A 23,134-nucleotide genomic window follows, 5' to 3' on the forward strand; every position below is an offset into this window, starting at 1 on the left:
ATGGATTATGAATTTAAGGCCACCTTTATCGATCCTCAATTAAAATGGGTATAATTGTAACCAAATTTGATCCATAGTCCAATCCATAGGGGATTGTAGTCCCAAATATAATTGAATGAATTTCAATCTTATTTACTTAAAATTACAATTTTTTTTAAAAAAATTTATTATTGTTGTTACCTTCGCCCATGAATATTAAACGATTACGATAAATAGAAACATTAAAAGTGGTAAAATTCTTAATTTTTGAAACGATAACAACAATCTTAACTGTAATGATGATGGTAATAATATGATATGATTTTTGTTATAATTGGATTGATCCTCCTCCACTTGTTAATTAATTTGCATTATTTAATTACAAATTTGGAAATATGTCTCATGTTAATACGAATGAAAAACATAAGTAAACAACATCAAAAGTAATCAATCACAATACCATTGATTTATAAAGTTTTCCTAAAAGATGTAAGTATAGTTGGTTAGATTTGTTTGGAGTAGATTTGTTTTAGTTTGAGTTATACAATATATTAAAGGGAGTTTGATTGTGATATTAACATTGACATTTCCCTCTGTAAGTGATTTTACAATAACATTTTTATAAATTTTCGATAATATTTTTATAACTTAAAGTGTATTTGGAATACGTTTTCAAGTGGTTAATTAAATAAATTATTTTGAATAAGATCCGGGTTTTTGGCAACCATTCAACTTTTCAAGATAGTTTTCGAAGTTTTAAAAAAATAATTTTAAAAAAAAGACATTTAGACTATTATTGTGATTTGCAACTTGGAAATCATAGCAAGTTTGCTAATTCAATTTCATGGTGAAATTTATTGTTGGATTGAATACTTTCATATACATTAATTCCCAATCCTTCAAAATAAAATTTCTAGTCTTTGCACTTAGAGAGATATGTGCGTGTGTCTAAGCTGATTTTTTTTTTTTTATATTTTGATTATAAAAAAATTAATTTAGTTAATTAAGTTTTGAAAATTATTTTAAAAGACATTTTTAAATATGGTAAAATAAATTAAAATATTTACAAACTATAGTAAAATTTTGGATTCTATCAATGATAGAAATTGATAAACTTCTATCACTGTTAATGTCTGTTATTGATAGAATCTGAATTTTTATTATATATTGTAAATATTTTGTCAAATTTGCTATTTTTGACAATTTTCCTATTTTAAATGACAAAACTTCTAAAAACATCGATAGATATAACAAAATATCACAATCTATATGTGATAGATTAGGATGACTAAGATAAACTACTATCTACGTCTATCATGATACAAATAAACTACTATATGTGTGTCTATTATGTTCAAATATAGTAAAATGAACCAAAATGTTCACAAAATATAACAGAATTTCAAATCTATCATGGTTCTATCATTGTCTATCAATATTGCTGATAGACACGGATGATAGACACAGATAATAGTATATCATTGATAGAGTATGAAATTTTGCTATATTTTATATTTATTTTTCATAGTTTTACCATTTACAATAAATTTTCTTGCTTCATTTTTTAAGTCAATGTTGTTGTAGTTGTTTTTTTTTTATATCATATTTTTTGTGACTAGGGTGGTTTTATAAATAGATTGATGGCTAAATTATATTTCCTTCTTTGACCTTTTTAGATCTCATTTTTGCATAACTTTTCTCCTTTGTCCCTTGCCTTTTCATATCAAAAGGAAAAAACTTGTGTAGATTTTTTTGAGAAATATTTTTTGTAGGATGATCCCTCAAACGATATAACTTACGATCCTCTTGTTTATTGATAGATTAATTTGGGTATAACTTGGGTATCATGACTTCATTGATAGATTAACTTAATTAATTGTTTAACTCATCTTATCCTAACCATAGGCTTAGCCTAGGAGTCTAATATTGAGAGAGGGTTTTTGAGTTCAATCCTTTCTAGGACCTAATCATCGATCAATTCATTATTATGCAATCAATTAATTAGATGCAACGTTAGTTATTAAGTTTTATCACTATTGATCTCTATTAGTCTCCTATCACTTTGAGGGGTAACTGAATAATGGTCAAATATATGCTAGATCGATTCCAATTAAAGTCTTCGTCTCTCTCAAACAAGATGTTAAGTAAAACGTCATTCAAACATTAGTCAAATATGTAGAAGCTTTAAGAACGAATATACTAAAATGAAATTGTATATATCAAATTAAGAATAATTTAAATAAGTTTCAATAATTTGAAAACTACGTCAAAACCCTAATAACACAAAACCGATCTCTCATGACATGACCCAAATATGGACAATTCATATTTTATCTAAATATAGAGCAAGGAAGAGTAAAGAAGGAAAGGAAAGCAAGTTGGGTTGATCTTGATTGTCATCCCTGAGCTTAAAATAATCCTCCAAAATAATCCTCCAACAATCAGCATATCAATCGTCAATCTCTTTACAAGCTCAAAGACATCGTTTCTGTCTATAAATCAACTCCTGGTTGTTCCTATGAAGGCTCTAATCAAATTCATATCAACCTCCTTTAAAACGATGTCAAAATGCAACCCATTTTCCCTCTCTTAAGTATTAGCAATGCACTCTGTTGACCATGCCCCTTTTTAGCCCTTTTTCTACCATTTTCTTGCCATTTGTCAAATTATGACCTTCTTAAGAGGTTTTATGTTCGATTTACACTCTAGTTATCTCACTCTAGTCCGAATACCTAGTTCACAAATTAGACAAATGAAAGCATCAACAAACTTATATATGTAATTAAAACCAACCAAATTCTATAAACATAAAAATACACTTTGGAAAAGTTTGGAGTAAAAAGTGAAATAATGAGAGCAAGAGCTTAAGAATTCGAGGGAGTTGTGAATTCTCGAGAAAATTGAATATTTTTTAGATAGAACACACAAACTCTTTGAACCAAACAATGAGTGAAGTTCATAACTCCTACTTCTATATTATTATTTCTCAACTCCATGGATCAAAGATACTCTGAATCCAACTTAAATTAGTCGATAATCTAACCCAAATCATACAGTTTGAATTAAATTGGGTTAGATACAAAAAAAAAATTGTATCACCAAGAGTTTTTTTAATTAGCACCTTTAGAGTGAATGATACTGAAATTGTCCATAAAATTTCAAATCTTGATTCATCTTCAATTCATCATCTCTCTTCATGTCTAGGGTTGAGTAAAAAAATCTTCAATAGAGTGTGGACAAAGTTGTTGAAATGACCACTTCCATGTTCATCCTTTATAAAACTTTATTGTCACTTTCTATCAAATCATTTAATATCTAACCCTTTGTAAGGACAAATGACAGTCACTTTCAAAATAGATTGGTGATATAAAATAGATAAGATTAAAAAAAAAAGACTTTTGACTTTTCTTCATACGTGAAACGATGGCGCCTTTGATTAATTCAAAACTCTGATGTATGAACAAAAATGTCACATTTTGAAATTTGAATGACACATACTTTCAAATTCTGGACTTGTAACCTAGAAGCATTTTTGGACATTGTGATGTTATAAGTTATTTGGAATTTTAGACCATATGGGTACCGAGTTTACTTGAAAATCTTGATTACGGAAAGTATATGTAGATATTTTTAGCGTGAAAAGTATAACTTAAATTGTAAATTTAATCTTTGTAATTCGAAAAATAGTTAGATTTTAATCGTATGGTTTGATAATATTTTTATAAATAACCCTTATGATTGATTTTATCAAACTATATGAATTATTTACGAAATTTTATAATTAAAATTACCAGGACTAAATTTAACTTTTGAAATCACCGGAGGTTAAAACTCATTCAACAAAATCAGTAAAGTTTATGGTTTTTTTTTTTAAATAAAAATGGATACAACATCCCAATTAATTGGAATTTGTATAGTGAATCTCCTTTCTTTGATCATTTGCTAAGCCCTCACTTGGGTTTCGAAAGAAAGTTCTAAGAAATAATTTTAAATCTTTCTTTTGGAAGGTTTGGAATGATTTTAAAAGCTTTTTATCTCATGGAACAAAAAAATATTTTTATTAATGAGTTTAAAATTTTGTATTTGGACGGTAATCCGAAAAAAAAAAAAGGGTTTTGTTAATATAGGTTTAATATAGGAAAACTTTTATAAATGTAACAAAATACCAGACTATTTACGCGTCTGGTAACAAAGTCCATAAAATTAGTCATTTTTTAAATATTCCGTTTGTCTTTCAATCTTTCTTCTCTTCTCCTTGATTCGTTTTCTTTCTCCAATTTCGTCTTTCTTCTTTCTTTTTTTCATGTCATTTCTTTTCATCATTTTTTTTATTTTTCAATTATTTATTTACGTCGTTTAATTTTTATATCGTTTTTCTTCTTTTCCTTATTTTTTTCTTCAATTTGTTTTCATCGTATTTCTACTTTTCTTCTCTTTTTTCGCTGCGATTTCTTTCTATCGTCTTTCTTCTTTTATTTTTTTACGTCATTTACATTTGGGTAACCAAATCTAAACGACTATGTACAAGACTGTGTATAAAAAATAGCAAAATCTAAAAGACCGTGTATAAAGAATATTGAAAAAAAATCATTTAGATTGGAGTAGCCAAATGTACTATCATGTAAAAAAAACAGAATAAAAGATCGTGTATAAAGAATCTTGAAAAAAAAAATCATTTACTAGCCAAATGTAAACAATGATGTAAAAAAAGTAAACGATCGTGTAAAAATTAAAAGATCGTGTATAAAGAATCTTGAAAAAAATCATTTAGATTAGAATAGTCAAATGTAAACGATTGTGTAAAAAAAATAAACGTGTAAAAAAAAATAAAAGTTCGTGCATAAAGAATCTTGAAAAAAATCATTTACATTGGACTAGACAAATGTAAACGATCGTGTAAAAAAATAAAAAATCGTGTATAGAGAATCTTGAAAAAAAAATCATTTGGATTAGAGTAGCAGGTGTAAACAATCGTGTAAAAAAAGTAAATCATCTTGTAAAAAAAGTAAACGATCATCTAAAAAAATCTAAACGATCGTGTAAAGAAATCTGAACGACGTGTAAAGAAATCTAAAACTAAATTTAAAAGTAACCAAATTAAACGATGAAATTGAAAAGATAAATTATAACTATATCTAAACGATTGCGTATAAATTGTAGTCATATCTAAACGATCGTGTATCAAACAATAACCAAATCTAAACGATCGCAAATATATTACGCGCGTGTTGTTGACGGCATGGTTGACGGAACATTTTTGGCATTTTACATGGTAGACCTGTGAGCTTTTTCTGTTTTCGGAATTACTCTATAGAGTGTAAATATTTTGCCGCTTTTTTATATTTTTGAAAAAAACCCCTTTAATCTATGATTTGTTAATTGAAAATTATAATACGACAAGATTAAGCAAATAATTTACTTCTAAATCCTTGGAAATCTAACTATTACATAGGTTTTAACTATTTTAGTTGTTAGTACTTTGTTGTGATATTAATGTATGCGATGTTATTTATATGGAAGTGTATCGTGTACAATGATAATATATGTGACGCGTTTTTGCATGACACGCGGATAATGAGTTGTGGGATACTGAATCCATGTCATGTTTGTGTGATCTAGTGTCATATCTTATGAACTACAATGAACACTGTACACTCAATTTGTGTAATGTGTATCTATGTCATGGTGTCATAAACTAACATTGTACTCTTGGGTTATTGTTGCAAAAGTGTAAAGCTGACATAGTAACGGGTTGTATGTGAGATGTGTATCTCAATACCTAGACTCATATTTTGCTTCTTATGTGAGCGTCATATACATTTGTTCGTCCGTGTGCCTCGTTGGGATCTCTTTCTAAGTATTTTTATAATACTCACCTTTTCCATTTCTCTTTTCCTTTTGATAAAGGCAAAAATGTGTAGGATGGGAGGTCATTTGTCATAATAGTTTACTAAACTATTTGCAAGTAAGAGATCAGCTAGTCTTAACAAACATTTAGTTTTGTTCATATTATTTAAGGGTTCCCAAGCAAAACTGAACTGTATTATTTGATAAACGCCTATAGAGTATCTTTTTAAACTTTAATTTAAGTTAAATTTTTATGTTTTCTAAACTTTGTGTTCGTGATAACGAGCAAAGTTTATTTCAGAAAAGTTAGGTCATTACATATATGATTTATATGTGTTTATTAAATTCTTATCCATATCGCCTTTTATAACAAACAATTATTGTTATATCAAAGTATAATCGATATATATATATATCCTAGGTTTATCAACATTATATTCATAATCATAAATAATTTATTAATTCAATAAATTAATCCAACACTTTTAAAAATTATTCAATAATATCATAAAATCTGATATAACAATGCATCAAAATTAATATTTATTTATATTTGGTTTAGAAAATCTTAATAAATGATCGATAGTGGACGCCTACTTATGAATTAATACCTTATGGATTTCTTTAACACTCAAATGTTGTTGGATTAAGCAAACCATTGTGAGTCTAATCAAGGTGCATATAAACTAACTCGAACACTCATGAGGCAAACATTATATGTATAAATAAACAGAATATACAATTTGATAAGAGAAAATGAACTCATCGTAAATAATTAAATAAAAGTAATGCATCAACTCTTATCTCAAGTGGTGTAACGATATATTTATGCTTTCTTCTGCGAGGATTGAGGCTCCATGAACAATATTAATGGTTCGCTTTTTGTCATTGTTAGAGTGTTCATTGATGTTATACTACATTTATGCTTTTTCTTCTATGAGGATTGAGCCTCCATATTGATTATTCAAATTTCTACTCCTTTAAAGAAATAGTCTTTGATTTTGACCTTTTTTTTTTAAGTGGTTAGTGGCAAAATCTGATTTGGAGAAAATCTTACTTTGACTTGCATGTTCTTTCAATAAATAATTGTAATGCAGAAGAAAGATGTGACTAGAAAAACAATGGTGTGACATTTACAAAATCAAGTTTGCCTTAACTTAGGAGGATTTAAAATGAAATTGAAGTTTGAGTTATCTTATAATGATGTATTTATTTATTTTTTCTAAGTTTAAACAGGGATTAGATAAAGATTTAGCTCGAGGATTAATTGCTCAACTTGTATGAACACATATCCACACTCATTCGATCTAAGTTCTTGGTTCGTATTTGTTGACCTATTTTTTTTCAAATCCAATCTTACTAGTAAAGATAGTATATATTTTTAAATAAGTTAATTTGAATTACTTTCCGTATGTTATTTGGTCGATGAGTTTTCAAATATTTTATATCTAAATTTATTGTTTTTTAGAAAAATAAACAGTAATCTTGTGAGACGAATATATTTTAGTGCATTATGAATGTATTATCTATTAAGTATTTATTGAAATATTTTTCTAACAACTAAATTTTTAGTTATTGTTTGTCACACAAGTACTTATGTTGATATAGTATTCTCTCATTACTTAAAAAATATCTTTTTAAAAAAATAAGAATAAAATATCACATGTCAAATTATGATTAGACAATTTAGTATGACTATGAATATGAATATAAAGATAATGTTTTCGTCCTCTAAAAGAAATTTATGTAGGTAGATTATTTGTTTGTAAAAATAAATTAAGATTTTTGAAATTGTTTTTTCTTTTTATCATTTGTATGAAATAGAGATATAAGATTTAATAGCTTGAAATTGAAAGTTAGATTTAATAGCTTGAAATTGAAACTTATGAAACTATTCATACCAATAAATACAGAATCGCTAATTCATATAGTTACTATGAACATTAATCTTATGAACCTGAGGTGAGAGGTTAGAGGTTAGAGGTTGGATTTGGGTTGATAAATAGATTATTAAAAGAAATTGAAAAAAGTTCACCAAATGGGAAAACCAAGGAGTGAGAACAAAACGGGGAAAGAGGGAACTGGTCTGCAGTAGAGAAGAAATAATGGCGAGGAGGACCCGCCATAGCCAATGAGTTTTAAGTTTAAAGCATAAGCATATGACTCCACAGTTCATTCTTCATCTTCTCTCACTCTTTCATCCTCTTCCTTGAACACCCAATTTCCCCCAAATTAATAACACAGGCCGGCTTCTCTTTCTTTCTCTCTCCATTCCTGTCGCTTTTCAAAAAGCGAACCAGCTACTTTTCTCTCTCTCTCTCTCTCTCTCTCTCTCTCAATACCTCAATTAATATTATTCCGTTTTTCTTCCTCTGTTTGGTAATCGAGTCCGAGACATTCTTCTTCTTCCGTATCTGATCCGAGAATCACAGAGTCTGGAAATCCCTACCCCCACTTAATTTGATTTCTTCGCAGAGTATTTTCAGTCGTCTGTAAGTCTAAACTTCAACCCTTTTCTTTTTTGTCTCTAGTTTTGAGCTTTTTTTTATGGGTTTTCTTCTTTTTGTTTTGGGTTATTGTTTTTGCGAATTGGGTTTTGGGTTTTGTTGCTTATGTGCTTGTTGGGTGAGACTTTTTGTGTTTTGGGTTTGATTTTGATCTTCAATTCTAATGGTAAATTACTGCATTGTTTGCCCCTCATCGTGTTTTTTATTGGTCAGTTTTGGCTGCCAATTGGGTATTTGTATTCGTGCTCCTTGGAATGGCTGCTTTCTTTGATGGGTGTTTGTGCTTATTAAAATTTATGAAAATAGAGAACAACATCAGACAATTATTAATCAATAAATTTTGTTGTTTTCTAGCAAGAGAAAAAAAAAGTATGAGATTCATTATAAGTCTCTGAAAGAATGATCGATCCTACAAAGTTAAGCTAGATAGTCCTTACTGAGCTCAATATTTTGTCAGCTAGTTTTCTTTACCTCTTTTCATGGCATATCTTTAGCAAAATTATTTCTGAACATTGCCCTAGAAATAATTTTGTTGTTTAAGGTAGTTTTTTTTTGTTTCATTTGGTTATTTGTTTGCTCTGGTGCCGTAACAGACCAATCTGTTGGTTTACAGAGCAACCCGGCTAAAAAATGACAAGGATTAGCCGTACTTATAGTGACACAATGCAAAGAGAGGGTGTATCAGCTGTATCAGCTGATGTTATATTTGCTTCCAGTCGGTTTCCAAACTACAAAATTGGACCAAACAATCAGATTGTGGAGGCTAAAGATGATCCCAAAGTACTATCTATGAAGGAGGTTGTTGCTCGTGAGACTGCTCAACTGTTGGAACAGCAGAAACGCCTCTCAGTTCGAGACTTGGCCAGTAAATTTGAGAAGGGTTTGGCTGCTGCTGCTAAGTTATCAGAAGAGGTTAGTTTTTTTCCAGTGACTAGTTTTTCTTTCTATCAAAACAAAACAACTCCTCCCTCTTGTACATAATTGGTTTGTAAGCTAGATATCTATTTTTTGTATTGCTTACTTACTAGCAGGTTAGCTTATCCTGTTCAATAAAAGATTGAAAGTTAAATTACAAGTTTGGCACCTGATTTTTTATAATTTTATTAAAAATTCATGGATGTTTGGAACTGAAAAGTGAAAGTTTTATAGGAGATAAAATTCAATTTTGAGATCAATGAACTTTAAATATTGGACCCAAATTTGAAAGTTGAGTAATCCAAGTGACAAAAAATTGAAAGGTTAGGATTTGATGTAGAAATCTGTTAGACAACTTTTAAATATCATGATTGTATTAGACATGAAATTGAAAGCTTGGGAACCTGTTAGATGTACTTTAAAGTTTAGGGGTCTATTCTAGACTCAACCTTCAAAGTTCAGGGATAAACTTATTTAATCAGAATGAGAAAGCATGCTCTTAAAACTATCTTCTTCTTTTAATTCTTAGGGGTTTACTCTGCATGTCATATAAATGAATAATAAAAGAAGACTTTCTCTCACACTTAGCGTAGATATCATACTTCCTTTTGATTTCAAATTCTTATTAATAGTTTTGTATGTACTTGATTCATTTCATTTGCATAATTGGTGCAAGTTGAAAAATATGGATCGGTTCCCTTTGGTGAATTCTTCTTTCAAATTTCTATTTCAGTCACTAACTGGGTAAATCTGAAATTGGTTATTTATACTAAAAATGCTCCAGTTATAATCTATTTACTTGTGCAATTCAGGCTAGACTAAGAGAGGCAGCTTCACTGGAAAAACATGTTCTATTGAAGAAGCTTAGGGATGCACTGGAAGCATTAAGAGGACGTGTCGCAGGAAGGAACAAGGATGATGTAGAGGAAGCAATTGCAATGGTAAATTTTATTATTGCCTAGTTGATGTCCTTTCAGAACATGCATTTGGAAATCTTGTACTATAATTTTATCTTGGGTGAAAATTATGGCTATTAATGCTTTATGAGCGTGCCTTAGACTTGCAATACTTAGTATTAGTTCAGCAACCAGTTAAAATTAGTTCAATAAAAAATTATTCGGCGCTTGTCCTATTTTAAGTTTTCTTGGCCAAGTAAGTGTCAACTTGAACTTCACCTGGGTTGATGCAATACAATATTTGGGCCTGCCCTACTATGCCGTCATTTGTCACGCATCGACTGCATATTTGTAATGGATATTTTTTATTGAGTTTTAAGATTTCTTGGCCAAGTCAGTTAGAACATGATTTTTTCAAGTAACTTTTCAGGAAGGTTGCACAGCTTAATAGATACTGGGGAAAAAAGGTGGAGGAATCCGTTGAACATTTTAAAATTCAGGGACATAACAAAAGCCTTAATAGGTGTTGTGTCCTAAGCACTATACTAGCTGGTGATTTGATATCCATTTCAGATGCATTTAGTAGTTGTTAAGTAGTTGGCCATGTAACATGAAAAAGTTCTAATGATATGAGTTATTTGGCTTAGGTTTTAGGTTTGTGTATCATACATTGAAACTTATCTGCTCTTGAATATCTGCGATTTTGCATAAGGGTCACGAACACACTAATTATGTGATTGTTGGGTTGAAAAACATGAAAAATAATCTACGTCCCTATATGGTAGAGTAGGTATGTTTGTGTTATATATAGGCTGCCCTTGGATCTGTAATAAGTACCAGACTAGCAAGGAATTTCTTCTATTCCTTTATTATTTAAGCTTAACCTTTCAGTTTCTTATGTGCGATGTTGGTGCTCATGATGCCATCTCTGAACTCATGCATAATAATTGGAGTGCTTGATTCTGCTTCGTGCAGGTGGAAGCATTAGCAGTTCAACTTACTCAGCGAGAAGGGGAACTAATTCAAGAAAAGGCTGAAGTGAAGAAGCTAGCCAATTTTCTTAAGCAGGTTTGTTTAACATTCTAATTAAATTTTGGGTAATATTTTCCATATCTTAGAAAGAGCATGTATTAAATTCCAACTGCTATTTTTTCTTGTTTATTTTATTAAATAGCTTTATGATAAATGAAATATACATAAAGGGGTGAGACACCGAAAGAGCTAGGTAGTCCCATAATATTCCTCTTTGGAGCTTCTCTTTCTCTCTCGCTTTAAGCAACTTTGGAGCACCTCTTATTTCCCAGTAAACTTTTGAAAACAAAAACAAAAAATTACAATGATGTCATTTTTTCATACAGAGATGCAACCAATAAATTTACTTCTTGACCTTGGTAGTGCTCCACCAAGGACAACGAAGACCAAAAAAATCAAAATAGTTACCCAAAGAGCGAGGGAAAATCCATAATGTTTACATTTATATCGGATTTGTTAATTCCAGCCTGGGTGATTTCCTAAAAGATGCTGAATTAAACGAGCTTTATTTATCTACTGCATATTTGTGGATTTTTGTTTCCTTAATTCTATTCCTAATTAGATGATAGACAGATATAGCTTCATGACTAATTGTTTAAGAAAAACCTCTTGAGAGGAGTCAACTTTGCAATCATGCATGCTGTTTAGTTATAGGTTTTTTTTTTTTTTTTTTACTTTTTTTTATAATTTTATGGACATGGAATTGTAGTGTGTTTAACATATACTGGTTGATCATGTAGGGATTTGAACCTCCAATAATTATTGGACATGTGTTAAACAATTGTTTAATGTTTTACTTAAAGTGCTTAATGGTATATTTAAATAGTAGTTAATGTTTTGAATTGAAAATTTAATGAGCTTTAAAAGAAATATGAGAGTAAAATATTAAATTTGAGTGTGAAACTCTTCATCCTTAAGTCTTTTAACTTTTAGCATATGGCTGCGAGAAGATGATTGATTTTAAATTTGTATAAGTTTAATTAATTATTTTATTTTAAAACTTTGGTCTTGAATTTTATTTGATTTTAAATTTGAATAAGTTGAATTAATTATTTTATTTTAAAATTTTGGTCTTGAATTTTATTCAATAATTCACCGTAAGGCATTGCCTTTCACATCTTTTCTGTTCCTCTGTTGAGAGTTTATAATATTATGTAGGCTTCAGAAGATGCTAAGAAACTTGTCGATGAGGAAAGAGCTTTTGCACGTGCAGAAATTGAAAATGCAAGAGAAGCAGTTCAGAGAGTGGAAGAAGCCCTACAAGAACATGAACGAATGTCTCGTGCAGCTGGGAAGCAGGTTTCTTCTTTTCAATTATTGTGTATTCCTTGCTCACAGCCCATCTCTTATTTCTAACCTTGTCTTCATTTCATTTTTAGAATAAAATTTAATAATATAAATACACATATATATGAATAAAGAGATCTGTTCCCTTTCCAAAAAAACATATATACACACATATATATTCAACCAAACAAAAGAATGTAAGGGGCCAGGGTAGAGAAAACCCTTGCCAAAGAACTCTACTACTTGATCATCCATCAATTGGTGTTGATTTAAAAAAACAAGAAAACTATGGCTAGAAACAAATTTCTTAATTAGGGCACCCAACAAGAGTCGCTGACCTATCCTGTGTATTTCTTCTCTACTAGAGGGGGAAAAAGAGAGAAGAAGCTTAAGCCTTTCTTATCTGATTATATGGTGCATCGTCATTGCTGGTTCTTGTTTCCTCTCTATTTTCAATAGCTTATCTAGCATAATTCATTAACGTGTTCAGGACCTAGAGGAACTAATGAAGGAGGTTCAAGAGGCTAGAAGGATCAAAATGCTCCATCAACCAAGCAAGGTCCGCATTCTTGATGCTATTATTATCGTACAATTTACCTTATTTCTCTTCTAAATTAATTTACATGACATATTTCATCCTTGGATATGTTGACAAAGATGGACTCTCTATGTGGTCATTTTAAGTATGGATAAATTTGATACCATGTTCACATATTTTTGTGCACATTTCCGTTGCCTCGTAAAAAATTGTTTTGTAAATTTTGTGATTAATACAAAATTTCTACCCCCCCTAGTATAATTATATATATCTATATGTCTCTATGTTGTGTATTTTTATCACAAAGTATCTCAAAGACTTGAGTATGTGCAGGTTATGGACATGGAACATGAGCTTCATGCATTGAGACTGCAACTTGCCGAGAAGTCCAAGTATTCCATACTACTTCAGAAAGAAGTAAGTTTGTCATCTTATCAACTGAACAATCTCCATTTCTGATATTTTTTGTTTTCTCTTTGCTTAGTTATTTTGGAAGAACTGCATGTGGCCTTGAGAGTGATCCTTTTGTATGCAAGCTTTTTCTGTGGTGAAGCATGTTTGTTGTTGTAGCTTTAAGTTAAAGAGATCTCTATATTGCAGAAAACTGTTTTCCTAAAATTGCCCAAAAAATGCATTTAAGTTGGATAATGGAGAAAAAATGCTTCATCTAACCGGCTAACAGGAAGTCCCAGCTCATGAGAGTGGTCAAATTGTTGAATGACAACAGGGCCAAAAGGAAGAATATTGGGGTAGGGGAAGAGCGAAAAGGATCCTATGGAAAAGCATTGCAAAGACTATACCAATGTGGGAGTGCATAGTACCGCTTGACCAGTCCTACATCCTAGGGATGAAGGGCTGGGAGGTACAAGTCCCCATTGCAGTGGGAACCTTAACCTGTCCTACTAGAACTTAAATTCAATCATGTAGTGGTCCTAGAACTACTGAACACCCAATAGGGTGAACCTGAGCACTAAGCAACATCATTCCATCCCGCAAAAAAGTTCCCCTTTGAACCGTCCCAGAACCACGTTGCAAACCTCAAAATAACAAAAGAGGCAGCCAGCTAAGAAAAGGAGATCAGAAAAAGGCAAAAGACTCAGAGACTTTACTAATCCTTAGAGCCCAACATTAGTGTCCTTGAATTGATGGATAAGGAGATAAATACTCAATTCACCTTTGTAGGTAAAAGAGCCCTCATGAAATTTATGAGCCCTGGTCCACCCATAAAACGGCAGCCCGCAGGAGGCAATCCAAGTATCTTTTGCAAGAATGTTGCGTTCATTTCTTAAAAGTAGGCAATAGAAGTTCTCTTTTAGAAATAGCTTTGAGTTCACAAAAGTAGGCATAGTTCAGCCTAGAGGTTGTAGTAAAATTATCAAGTAGTCTTTGCTTCACCTACCCATTAGTACAACGGGTCTTTTTTTTGTGGATAATTGGCACTTTCGAGTGCTTAGAGGTGTGGATCGGTTTGGGGAGGAAGTGTGGTCCTTGTAAGGTTCAAGTATGTAAGGATTTTTTATGTGGTTCTATGTCGTGCCACACTAGGTTCAAATGAAAACATCACAAACATCTAGTTAAAAAAAAGATTCTTCAATGTTGTGTTTCCTATCTCTAAATTATCCTCCTTGCAAAGCCCACCCCGGTAACCGATTCTCTAACCAAATGAGAATTGCCTCCTTCCCCTTTCCCATTCTGATAGAAAATTCCAGTAAGTTTCCCTGTTTTAGAACTATTAGATGAAATAACTTGGAAAAGGGAAATAAAATACTGTGGAATGCCATTCTAAACCTACCAAATGAAGATAGGTTGGAAAAGTATGGTATCTTCCAAGAAGATAAAGATTTATACACCCCCACCCCAGGATATGAATAAGGAAAAGGTTCATGTGCTATGAGTATAACCAAAAAGGTGACCTACTTACGAAGTGAAAGCAGGTATGCCGAGCACTTCACTATTTATAGACATCCACCCCAGGATATGAATAAGGAAAAGGTTCATGTGCTGTTAGTATCATTTTTTTCTTTAATCCCTACACCAGGTTCTCCATTTTATAAGCAAAACATTTCTTCCATGCACTTCGTCGAAGAAATTTTAATGGATTATTTGCCTGCAATGAAGGCCTAATCCAGAATTTCAGACCATGAAGTACCCTTTTGGTTATAGCAGGAGGTCAATAACTTCTACGTTTCTTTGTCAAAATTTCAGAAATCATTATCATAAAAGATGATTATTTACCTTAAGGTCTAAAGTAGTAGACTGTGTAAGCAATTGACTTCTCGTGGATAAGAAAAATGTAAGTCTTTTTCATAATTGCATCCATAGCACCCCTCAATGCTGTTTTTGCTTTGTTTCCTTAATGAAATTTTCTCTGATCTAAAAAATGTCAATGGCAAGTCTCTCAAAAATCTTATTAAACACCTTATGCAAATTCAACTTAATGATGTCCAACTTTCATTTTGTTCTAGATTCTGTTTTGTTTATTTAATTTTTAAAATTATCCTGAGCTCTTTTTTTTAAATCATCATATTTTTCAGCTTGCAATAAGCAAGAAGGCAATGGGAGACAACTCCAACTTATATGAGATAGATGGCACTGAGTCTCTGGGTTCATATCTTCATATCCAACCTTCTTGTGATACTTCTCCAGACCTTTCAAAATGCTCTATCCAGTGGTATCGCGTAGCATCTGAAAGTGGCAAGAAGGAACTTATTTCAGGTACTCTATACATATAATTGCTAGGTTTAAGTTGTAATTTAGTTGAAATGTTTTGTTTGTAATTTCATAATGCTAAATGCTCGGCATGTTTCTTCTCAAGGAGGATTCCTGATGTTTCTTTCTCTAATTTTGAGTTGAACTGTTATTATCACATTCGCAGGAGCTACAAAATCCGTTTATGCTCCAGAGCCTTTCGACGTTGGTAAAATCTTGCAAGCTGACGTTATTTTAGACGATCATAGAATCACTTTGACAACCACTGGCCCCATTGATCCAGGTAGTTTAAGAATTATGTGTATAAATATATGTTGATACAAATGAAGTAGTCAATAATTCTTGTTTCTGTTGCTATTGCTGTTTAAAACTTGTTGGATTCATGTGACGAAACTAAATCTTGGTTTTTCTAACAGCTGCTGGTCTGGGAAGCTATGTTGAAGCCCTCGTGCGGAAGCATGATGTTGAGTTTAATGTATGTTTTCCTTCTCTTTATGGAAGATTTTGTCTTATGCATGATTGGTATAGCATAGGCAAGTGTCAGAGGTTGAAATTATAATTAACATGTGGTTTAAATGATGCATCTCTCAAAGCCTCAAACTATGGAGATTTTTTAAAAAGATTACAAATGTACTAATGTTGACTGTGGAAGTTGCAAAGGAAGGTATGAGGTCAAGGTATCCTCTACCGTTATAAGTTAACTGTGCAAACCAAAATAAATCAAACCCCACAAGAACTACAGTACATTATGCCAACTTAAGTTTAAATAGCATGGACGTTTCTTTGGACAAGAAGCATTATACTAGAACCAAGTGGAAAAGATAAGACGTATAGCCTCTCACTTCTGAAGTGTCAAGGAAAAACTCTCTAGTTGGTGTTAATTGTGAACAGAAAAGGAGTAATTTTCAACTGATTTTGGACGAGGACTAGGTTACACATTGAATGTACAATATTTTTGTCATCCATCTTGTTTCCATATAAAGCCTTACTGGGCTCCATCCATGTCCCAACTTTTTCCTCTTCAGAAGTCAGAAAGATGATCAAATGCAGTTCCTCAATATCACTGTCACCTGTCCTCTTTCCGTATAAAATGAACAGTTCTATTTCTGAAAGCAAAAATAGAAAACCACCGTCTTTGCTACCCGTATTTTGATTTTTTCTTATTTATCAACTCATTCTGTTATGTATTGTCCTTATGGTTATGTTTATCAAGTTCATTAATGTTTTTGGAGCCTTTTCCTACAACTATATTATTGTCATTATACCACATCTTGAAATATTTTGAGATATCTATATCAGTGATTCAGCGCTTCACGAAGGACTCTTGCCACTGTATTCTTTTTTCATGTGAATTATCAACGGTCTCCTGCTCCATGATTCTATGGAGGGGGACTAATTCCCTTGTATTTTTTCTATTTCAGGTAGTTCTTACTCAGGTGAATGGAGTAAATAATCCATCAGAATCTATACATTCACTCCATGTTGGAAAGATGAGGATAAAGCTCTGCAAAGGAAAGAACACCATCGCTAAAGAATATTATTCTTCATCAATGCAGGTAATTAGATTATTATTCAAAATTTGGAACTAGCTTGTGAACCAATAATAATTGTATCAGTATGGATGTAAACATATTTGCTTAGTTGGTCTCTACTGACACTTATCTTGGGCTTAGTTATGCGGAGTTCGCGGTGGTGGCAATGCTGCAGCTCAAGCATTGTTTTGGCAAGCTAAGAAAGATCTTTCTTACATATTAGCATTTGAATCTGAGAGAGACAGAAATGCAGCCATAATGTTAGCGAGGCGGTTTGCTTTTGATTGCAATGTACGTCCTGCTCACTCTATTACATCATGAATAATTCAGTTTTAATTTTAGTTTGGTCCTCCCATCTTACCCTGCCCTGCCTAAATCTTTACACATCAATAAATAAGATGTCATACACAATCTTCTAAAAATATTTTATTTTGTTTTGGTCTTTGGTATTGATCCCGGTCAAGATGCACTGGATGAGCCATTAAAATTAAAAAAGAGTGCTATTTGTAAAAGGTTAACTGATGTAGAGAGAGATTCACCATCATTCCTTTTGAGTCCCCCGCTGTTGCTTTCCTTTTTCTTCTTGTTTCCCAAGGTAGGATCTCAGGATCTAATAGTTATGTGCATACTCTTGTTGAGCAGATCATTCTTGCTGGACCCGACGACCGAGCTCCATCAGCAAACTGATGAACCTCCCTTGTAGATCTACAGTAAATGTAAATTATTCTTAGCTCCCAATACTCCACATTTGATAGTAGAATATGGCATTGAGATCTGTTATTATTGGCTTCCACTATTTGTTTGTGGTGCTTCTGTTTTCTTCTCCACATCTTTCTTTCCTTCCTAACATTAAGGCATCTTGTTTTTCTGTTTGCCTTTCTGTTTCAGAGTCCTAACAAAGTATGCTCTCTATGACTGAATTTGAGGTTGTGGTTCTTTCAACCAATAGATGTAATGTAACCTGAATTTTTCTGAGTAGTTGTTAATTTACATGATTGATATTTGCATGAGTGAAATTTTCCAAATATGGGTTCAACAACTCAAATCCAGTGGGCTCGACTCTCATTTCAAATTCCTTTTGTTTAAGTTGACTCCTTGTTCGTTTAAGTTTGATACAAGTTACATATATTGACAAATGGTATGGAAAAATGTGGAAGAGGGTTGTTTTTGTCCGTTCTACGAAGAAGTAGTTATGACGCATTTGAAATTTTACATGTCATACAAACGGCATATCTTTGGTTGTCGATACATTGTATGTCAGCTGAGCTATATTTAGTTTGTATTTCTTATCATTAGTCTAAACTTTAAAACTTTAGAATTTTAATCTAATCGGTGATATCTTGCAAAACTAAAGGGTGATTAAACCCTTTTTCTTTATGCTATGTAGTTTTCTAGGTGGAGACATGTAATGGTAATATTGAACTTCTTAACATAGTATTATAGGGTAGGGGAGGAAAATTTGTTTTGTTGTCTCTAGAATTCCACTAATTATGTTTTCTCAAGGAATCGTTTTTTTTTTTTCTTTTTCCTTCTTAAATTTGAGATATTGCAATCTTCATTGGTTAGTGTGAAATCATCAACCTAGGTCACTTTATTAGCGATTGAAGACATTAAAAGAATTAAAATTATATTCAAAAGCAAACTTCTCTCTTTTCCCCCCCATAAAAATAGTTATTTTACTTCAATCTTTTGATTGGTTTTATTCAATCTATTTCTTTGTAGGAAAATGGCAACAAATGACAGCTAAAGTTTTGCAGTTCTTTGATGTAATTACATTGAAAAAATAACATACAAGGATAGTGATGTAATTATTTTGAAATATTGATAATAAAAGTAAATTTGATTTTTTATATTTTAATCCTTTGGTGACATATTTTGAAATATTAATAGTGTTTGTTTTATTAATTAACCTCAAATTCAAGTCAGCGAAAAGCTACTCTTATACGTTTACATTTGTTATTGTTTACTTGTAATCAAGCTTTTCAATAAAATCCAGTTTCAATATTCTTTCATTTATAAATTTTCATTAATTACCATTTTTTTATTTAGTTACCATGTCGATTAATTAAAAATATAAAAAAAATATCAAGATAATCATCTATATCTCATTAGTAAACAAACATCAAATGATTTTTTATTACGATTTCGACAAGTTGTAATAAACACAAAACTTTATATTCGTTTTCGAAAGAATACAAAATAGCAACCTAATAATTTATATTAATTGCTTCTCTACGCAAGTAAGATTTAAAATTTTATTGTAATTAAAACCATGTGAATGGTTGTTATATTCATTAGAAAAAGAAAATTGAAGATTCTATGTAAAATGCCAAAAACATATTTTGTCCATTCCACAAGAGTTGTGACATTGATTTCTGTAATTAATAACCACAGTCATGAAAAGTTGAAAATGTCGAGAACTATTTAGAATAATCTGTTCAATGCGATAAATAACAAATCTTTTACAACCATTACGATTTGAGTTCCACCCATTTGAGCAAAATTTAGTTATTTAATAAGACATACTATGAGAGAAAAGAAATTTTCTGGTGCAAGAAGCAATCGTCGGGAGATAGATAGTAAGAAGAAATAGTATCTCCTGACGGCATAAAACATGTGTCAAGAGTAGGTCCTAACTTTCTATGACTTAAGTAAGTTGTTGGGAGTTGGAGGTAACTCCTAACGTCTATGTATGGCATCAAGAGTTAGCTTTGTAAAACATCAATTTCAAGCCTTAATTTCTCATTTTCTCTATGCCTCCAAACTCACAAAAAACTCTCTTTCTCACATTCAACCCTCACTGACCACTCGATCTTCATCCACCAACTTCTTGTCGCCTCCAATCAACACCGTTCACCAGCTCCCTTTGATTCCTATTTCATGTAAGCGTTGTTGTGTCGACTCCTCTTTCTTACCCATTTTAAAGATTCAACCTATTTCTACTTTGATTGGTAAAGAATCTTTTTTCCTAAGTCCAAAAGACCATCGAGAAATTATCTTTAGACGGTTTCTCCCACAAAGCTCCCAACAACTTTATATTTGTTGGAAGTTCATCGGAAGTTGATATCTTGACACTCTTTTAAGCTTTTTTCGACAATTTCACGTTGGATAATAGACTTTCTTTTTGTAGTGATACATTCGACTAAACCGTCAAAAATTTCGATCTCAATTCCTAAATGTACCATTTTAAAAAAAGTCGTTCACGAGTAAATAATTAAATATGCAATTTCTCATCAATTAAGAAAAGTCATAGCTTTGATTAAAGGTTTTTTTTTTTTTTTCTTTTGCCCCCTCCAAAAAAAGAAAAAAAAATGAATATTTTCAACAAAGCTGAGACATGTTATCATGTCCATTATTGAAGTCTATGTTTAATAATTGTCAAATGGATAATTTAATGTTTCCATTTAATTATAAAATAATAATTTGTGTGAATGAAAATTTTGACTTCTAAGGTTTCAAAGAAATTGAATTGAAGTATTCTTATTTCTTTAATTTACTATATTAATTTTCCACTGATCAAATCTCTAATCTTTTGAAATTATAAATCACAATCCTTTGAAGATTAGTATTTTCTTTTTATTTGACTTAAATTTTAACTTAATTCAAACTAATTTTGGTAACATGTAAAGAGCAACATTTGCACACATATCAAAATGGATCCATGTGCTATATTAATTATTAAAAATAATATTACATTATAAGTTTTATCTTTCGAGTTTTTAGATTTGTGTTCTTTCATCTATAGATTTTTAAAATAATCTCTAATAAATTTTGATTTCATGTTTGATTAATTCTCGAATTTTTAATAGAATTATTGTAAATAGAAAAAATGATTGAAAATATATATAAAATATCAATATAAAAAAATTTCAAGTTTCTACCGTTAGAAACTTATAAACTTCTATTATCCTATCAGTGTATGAATATCACTGATATGTTGATAGAAACATTAGTGATAGATCTGAAATTTTATTATGTTTTATAAATAATTTGATTCATTTTGCTACATTTGAAAATGTCTCCTTTTAATTTTCTTTCTAATATGATATTTGACTTATTTTAAGTTTAAAAAAAACCATGAATTTAATATAGGTAAATTTGAAGGTTTATGATATTGTTAGACATGCATAAAACTCAAGTTTATACTAACAAATGAGCTTTTTAATAAAAAAAATTGAATGTGTTCAGACCTATTAAAAATAAGTATTTAAAAGAATTTTTGATCGAAAGAAACTAATCAATCCAATCCAACTCATACAATTTGAATTGAGTTATAAACTCGTCTGGATTATATATGAAAATTCTAGGGTTTATCTTCGATGATGAGTCCACCTAAACTCATTCAAACTACTCAAACTTATCGTTGATCTAAAATATACATTTTTTACTTCTCCAATTATATTATACTAAGTGTTTATTTATTTTATTTTTATAATTTTTTTCTCGATTATTTATTATCCAACTATTAGAGAAAATTTAACCGTTCTTAAAAAGAAATTTTTTCTTTTAACGTTTAACCTTTTCTAGGACAAAAAGTTTTAATAAATGACTAGAATAATCCGATGCAATTTTAACTCAATCTACGAACATCCTTAATTATTCAATATAAAGTATAGAAGTTTATGATAAGAATCAAACTTTAGACTTAAAAGAGAAAAATGTGCGAGAATGAGTTAAATCTCGACTTTTATATTCAAACTTAAAGGTTAGAAATGTAAATGTATATTTTAACCTAAAAGTTAAACTAGGGCAGTAAAATGAGAATAATTTGAACAAAGTTATGGATTCCCACTAAAATGAGAATCACATTCTTGAATTAGAGGATAAGATTCTTGTCAAAATTTTCCCTTTTCAATTCTTCTCTTTTTATATTCTACTTTGTGTCATGAATCCTACCTTTACATATTAAATTATGTATCATCCCAATTGTCACTAAATCTAAGCTTTTTCTAATTTTAAAACATCTTGACCACATTAATATAAATAGTTTAGACATGTAGCAACGATCCAATCATCGACCTATAAAAAATATTACTAACATTTTGAATCGGCAATAAAATTACGGTTTTGGATTTATACCAATCTTTTCATGGTTAAATGGATTTTTCAATTAGTGTATTTGTTCTATTTCAATTCTATACGAATGTGTGATTAAAAAAGATTGCAAAAAAAAAATGAATGCTTGCTAGAATATATCAAAGTAGCAGTGAAAATTGATTCGATTTTTTATTTTATTACGTGTTACGTAAAGAACCAAATTTGATTTTATTAAAAAGGAAATTAAACTAATATCTAGGATTTAGGGCAAAACAAATAGATGAATTCTTATATGCTTTGTTTTGAATTGAGTCATTTGTTTGTTTGTTTGTTTTTTTTTTTTTTTTCTCTCTCAGGTTGATAGATTAAGATCACTATTGCATATACTCTCCTACTAGTTTAGTATTGTGGTCGATCACTAATAGATTTCGAGAAAAAAATCTAAATTATGACATATTCTTAAAATTTTATAAATTGTGTTATATCTATAAATACTTTAGCTTTCAATTTTTCAATTTTTTTTAGCTCTACCATACCAAAGTATTTCTCCTCTTACCTTTAATGACATAAAATTTTAGTCAAATCACATCGAGCTTAATTTTCTTCACTAGTCGAGCTACACTCAAGTCTACATTAAGCATGTATTAAATTTTCATCAAGATACTGATATGACATGTATATTTTCTACACTTTAATGGATTTGATATCAACGTGAGAAAATAATTTATATTCTGTAAAAATTCTAAAAAACATAAAAATAAAAATACTACTAATATAAATATTTTTCTAGAAGGTTGATTAATTAAAATGTATTTATATTTGAGAAAAATATTTTTATCAATATTTCCATTCATT

At 30.6% G+C, this 23,134-nt stretch overlaps 1 protein-coding gene across 2 annotated transcripts; it reads left to right on the top strand.

Annotated features, from left to right (window-relative positions):
• Positions 1-7,690: 7,690 nt before the first annotated feature.
• On the top strand, positions 7,691-18,267 carry LOC103492455 (stomatal closure-related actin-binding protein 1). 2 transcript variants are annotated; one of them, XM_008452845.3, is made up of 13 exons: positions 7,691-8,318; positions 8,927-9,245; positions 10,061-10,189; positions 11,120-11,212; positions 12,335-12,475; positions 12,954-13,022; positions 13,335-13,418; positions 15,536-15,716; positions 15,877-15,993; positions 16,127-16,185; positions 17,132-17,266; positions 17,384-17,533; positions 17,885-18,267. In XM_008452845.3, exons 2-13 carry the CDS (start codon positions 8,964-8,966, stop codon positions 17,927-17,929), a joined length of 1,485 nt encoding a protein of 494 aa, XP_008451067.1. In that variant the 5' UTR covers positions 7,691-8,318; positions 8,927-8,963; the 3' UTR covers positions 17,930-18,267. The 2 variants fall into 2 exon arrangements, with proteins under 2 accessions (XP_008451067.1, XP_008451066.1); XM_008452844.3 differs by having other exon boundaries at positions 7,704-8,318; positions 8,947-9,245.
• The last annotated feature ends 4,867 nt before the right edge of the window (positions 18,268-23,134 follow it).

This window comes from Cucumis melo, chromosome 2, assembly GCF_025177605.1.
Source record: "Cucumis melo cultivar AY chromosome 2, USDA_Cmelo_AY_1.0, whole genome shotgun sequence".
Lineage (NCBI taxonomy): Eukaryota > Viridiplantae > Streptophyta > Magnoliopsida > Cucurbitales > Cucurbitaceae > Cucumis > Cucumis melo.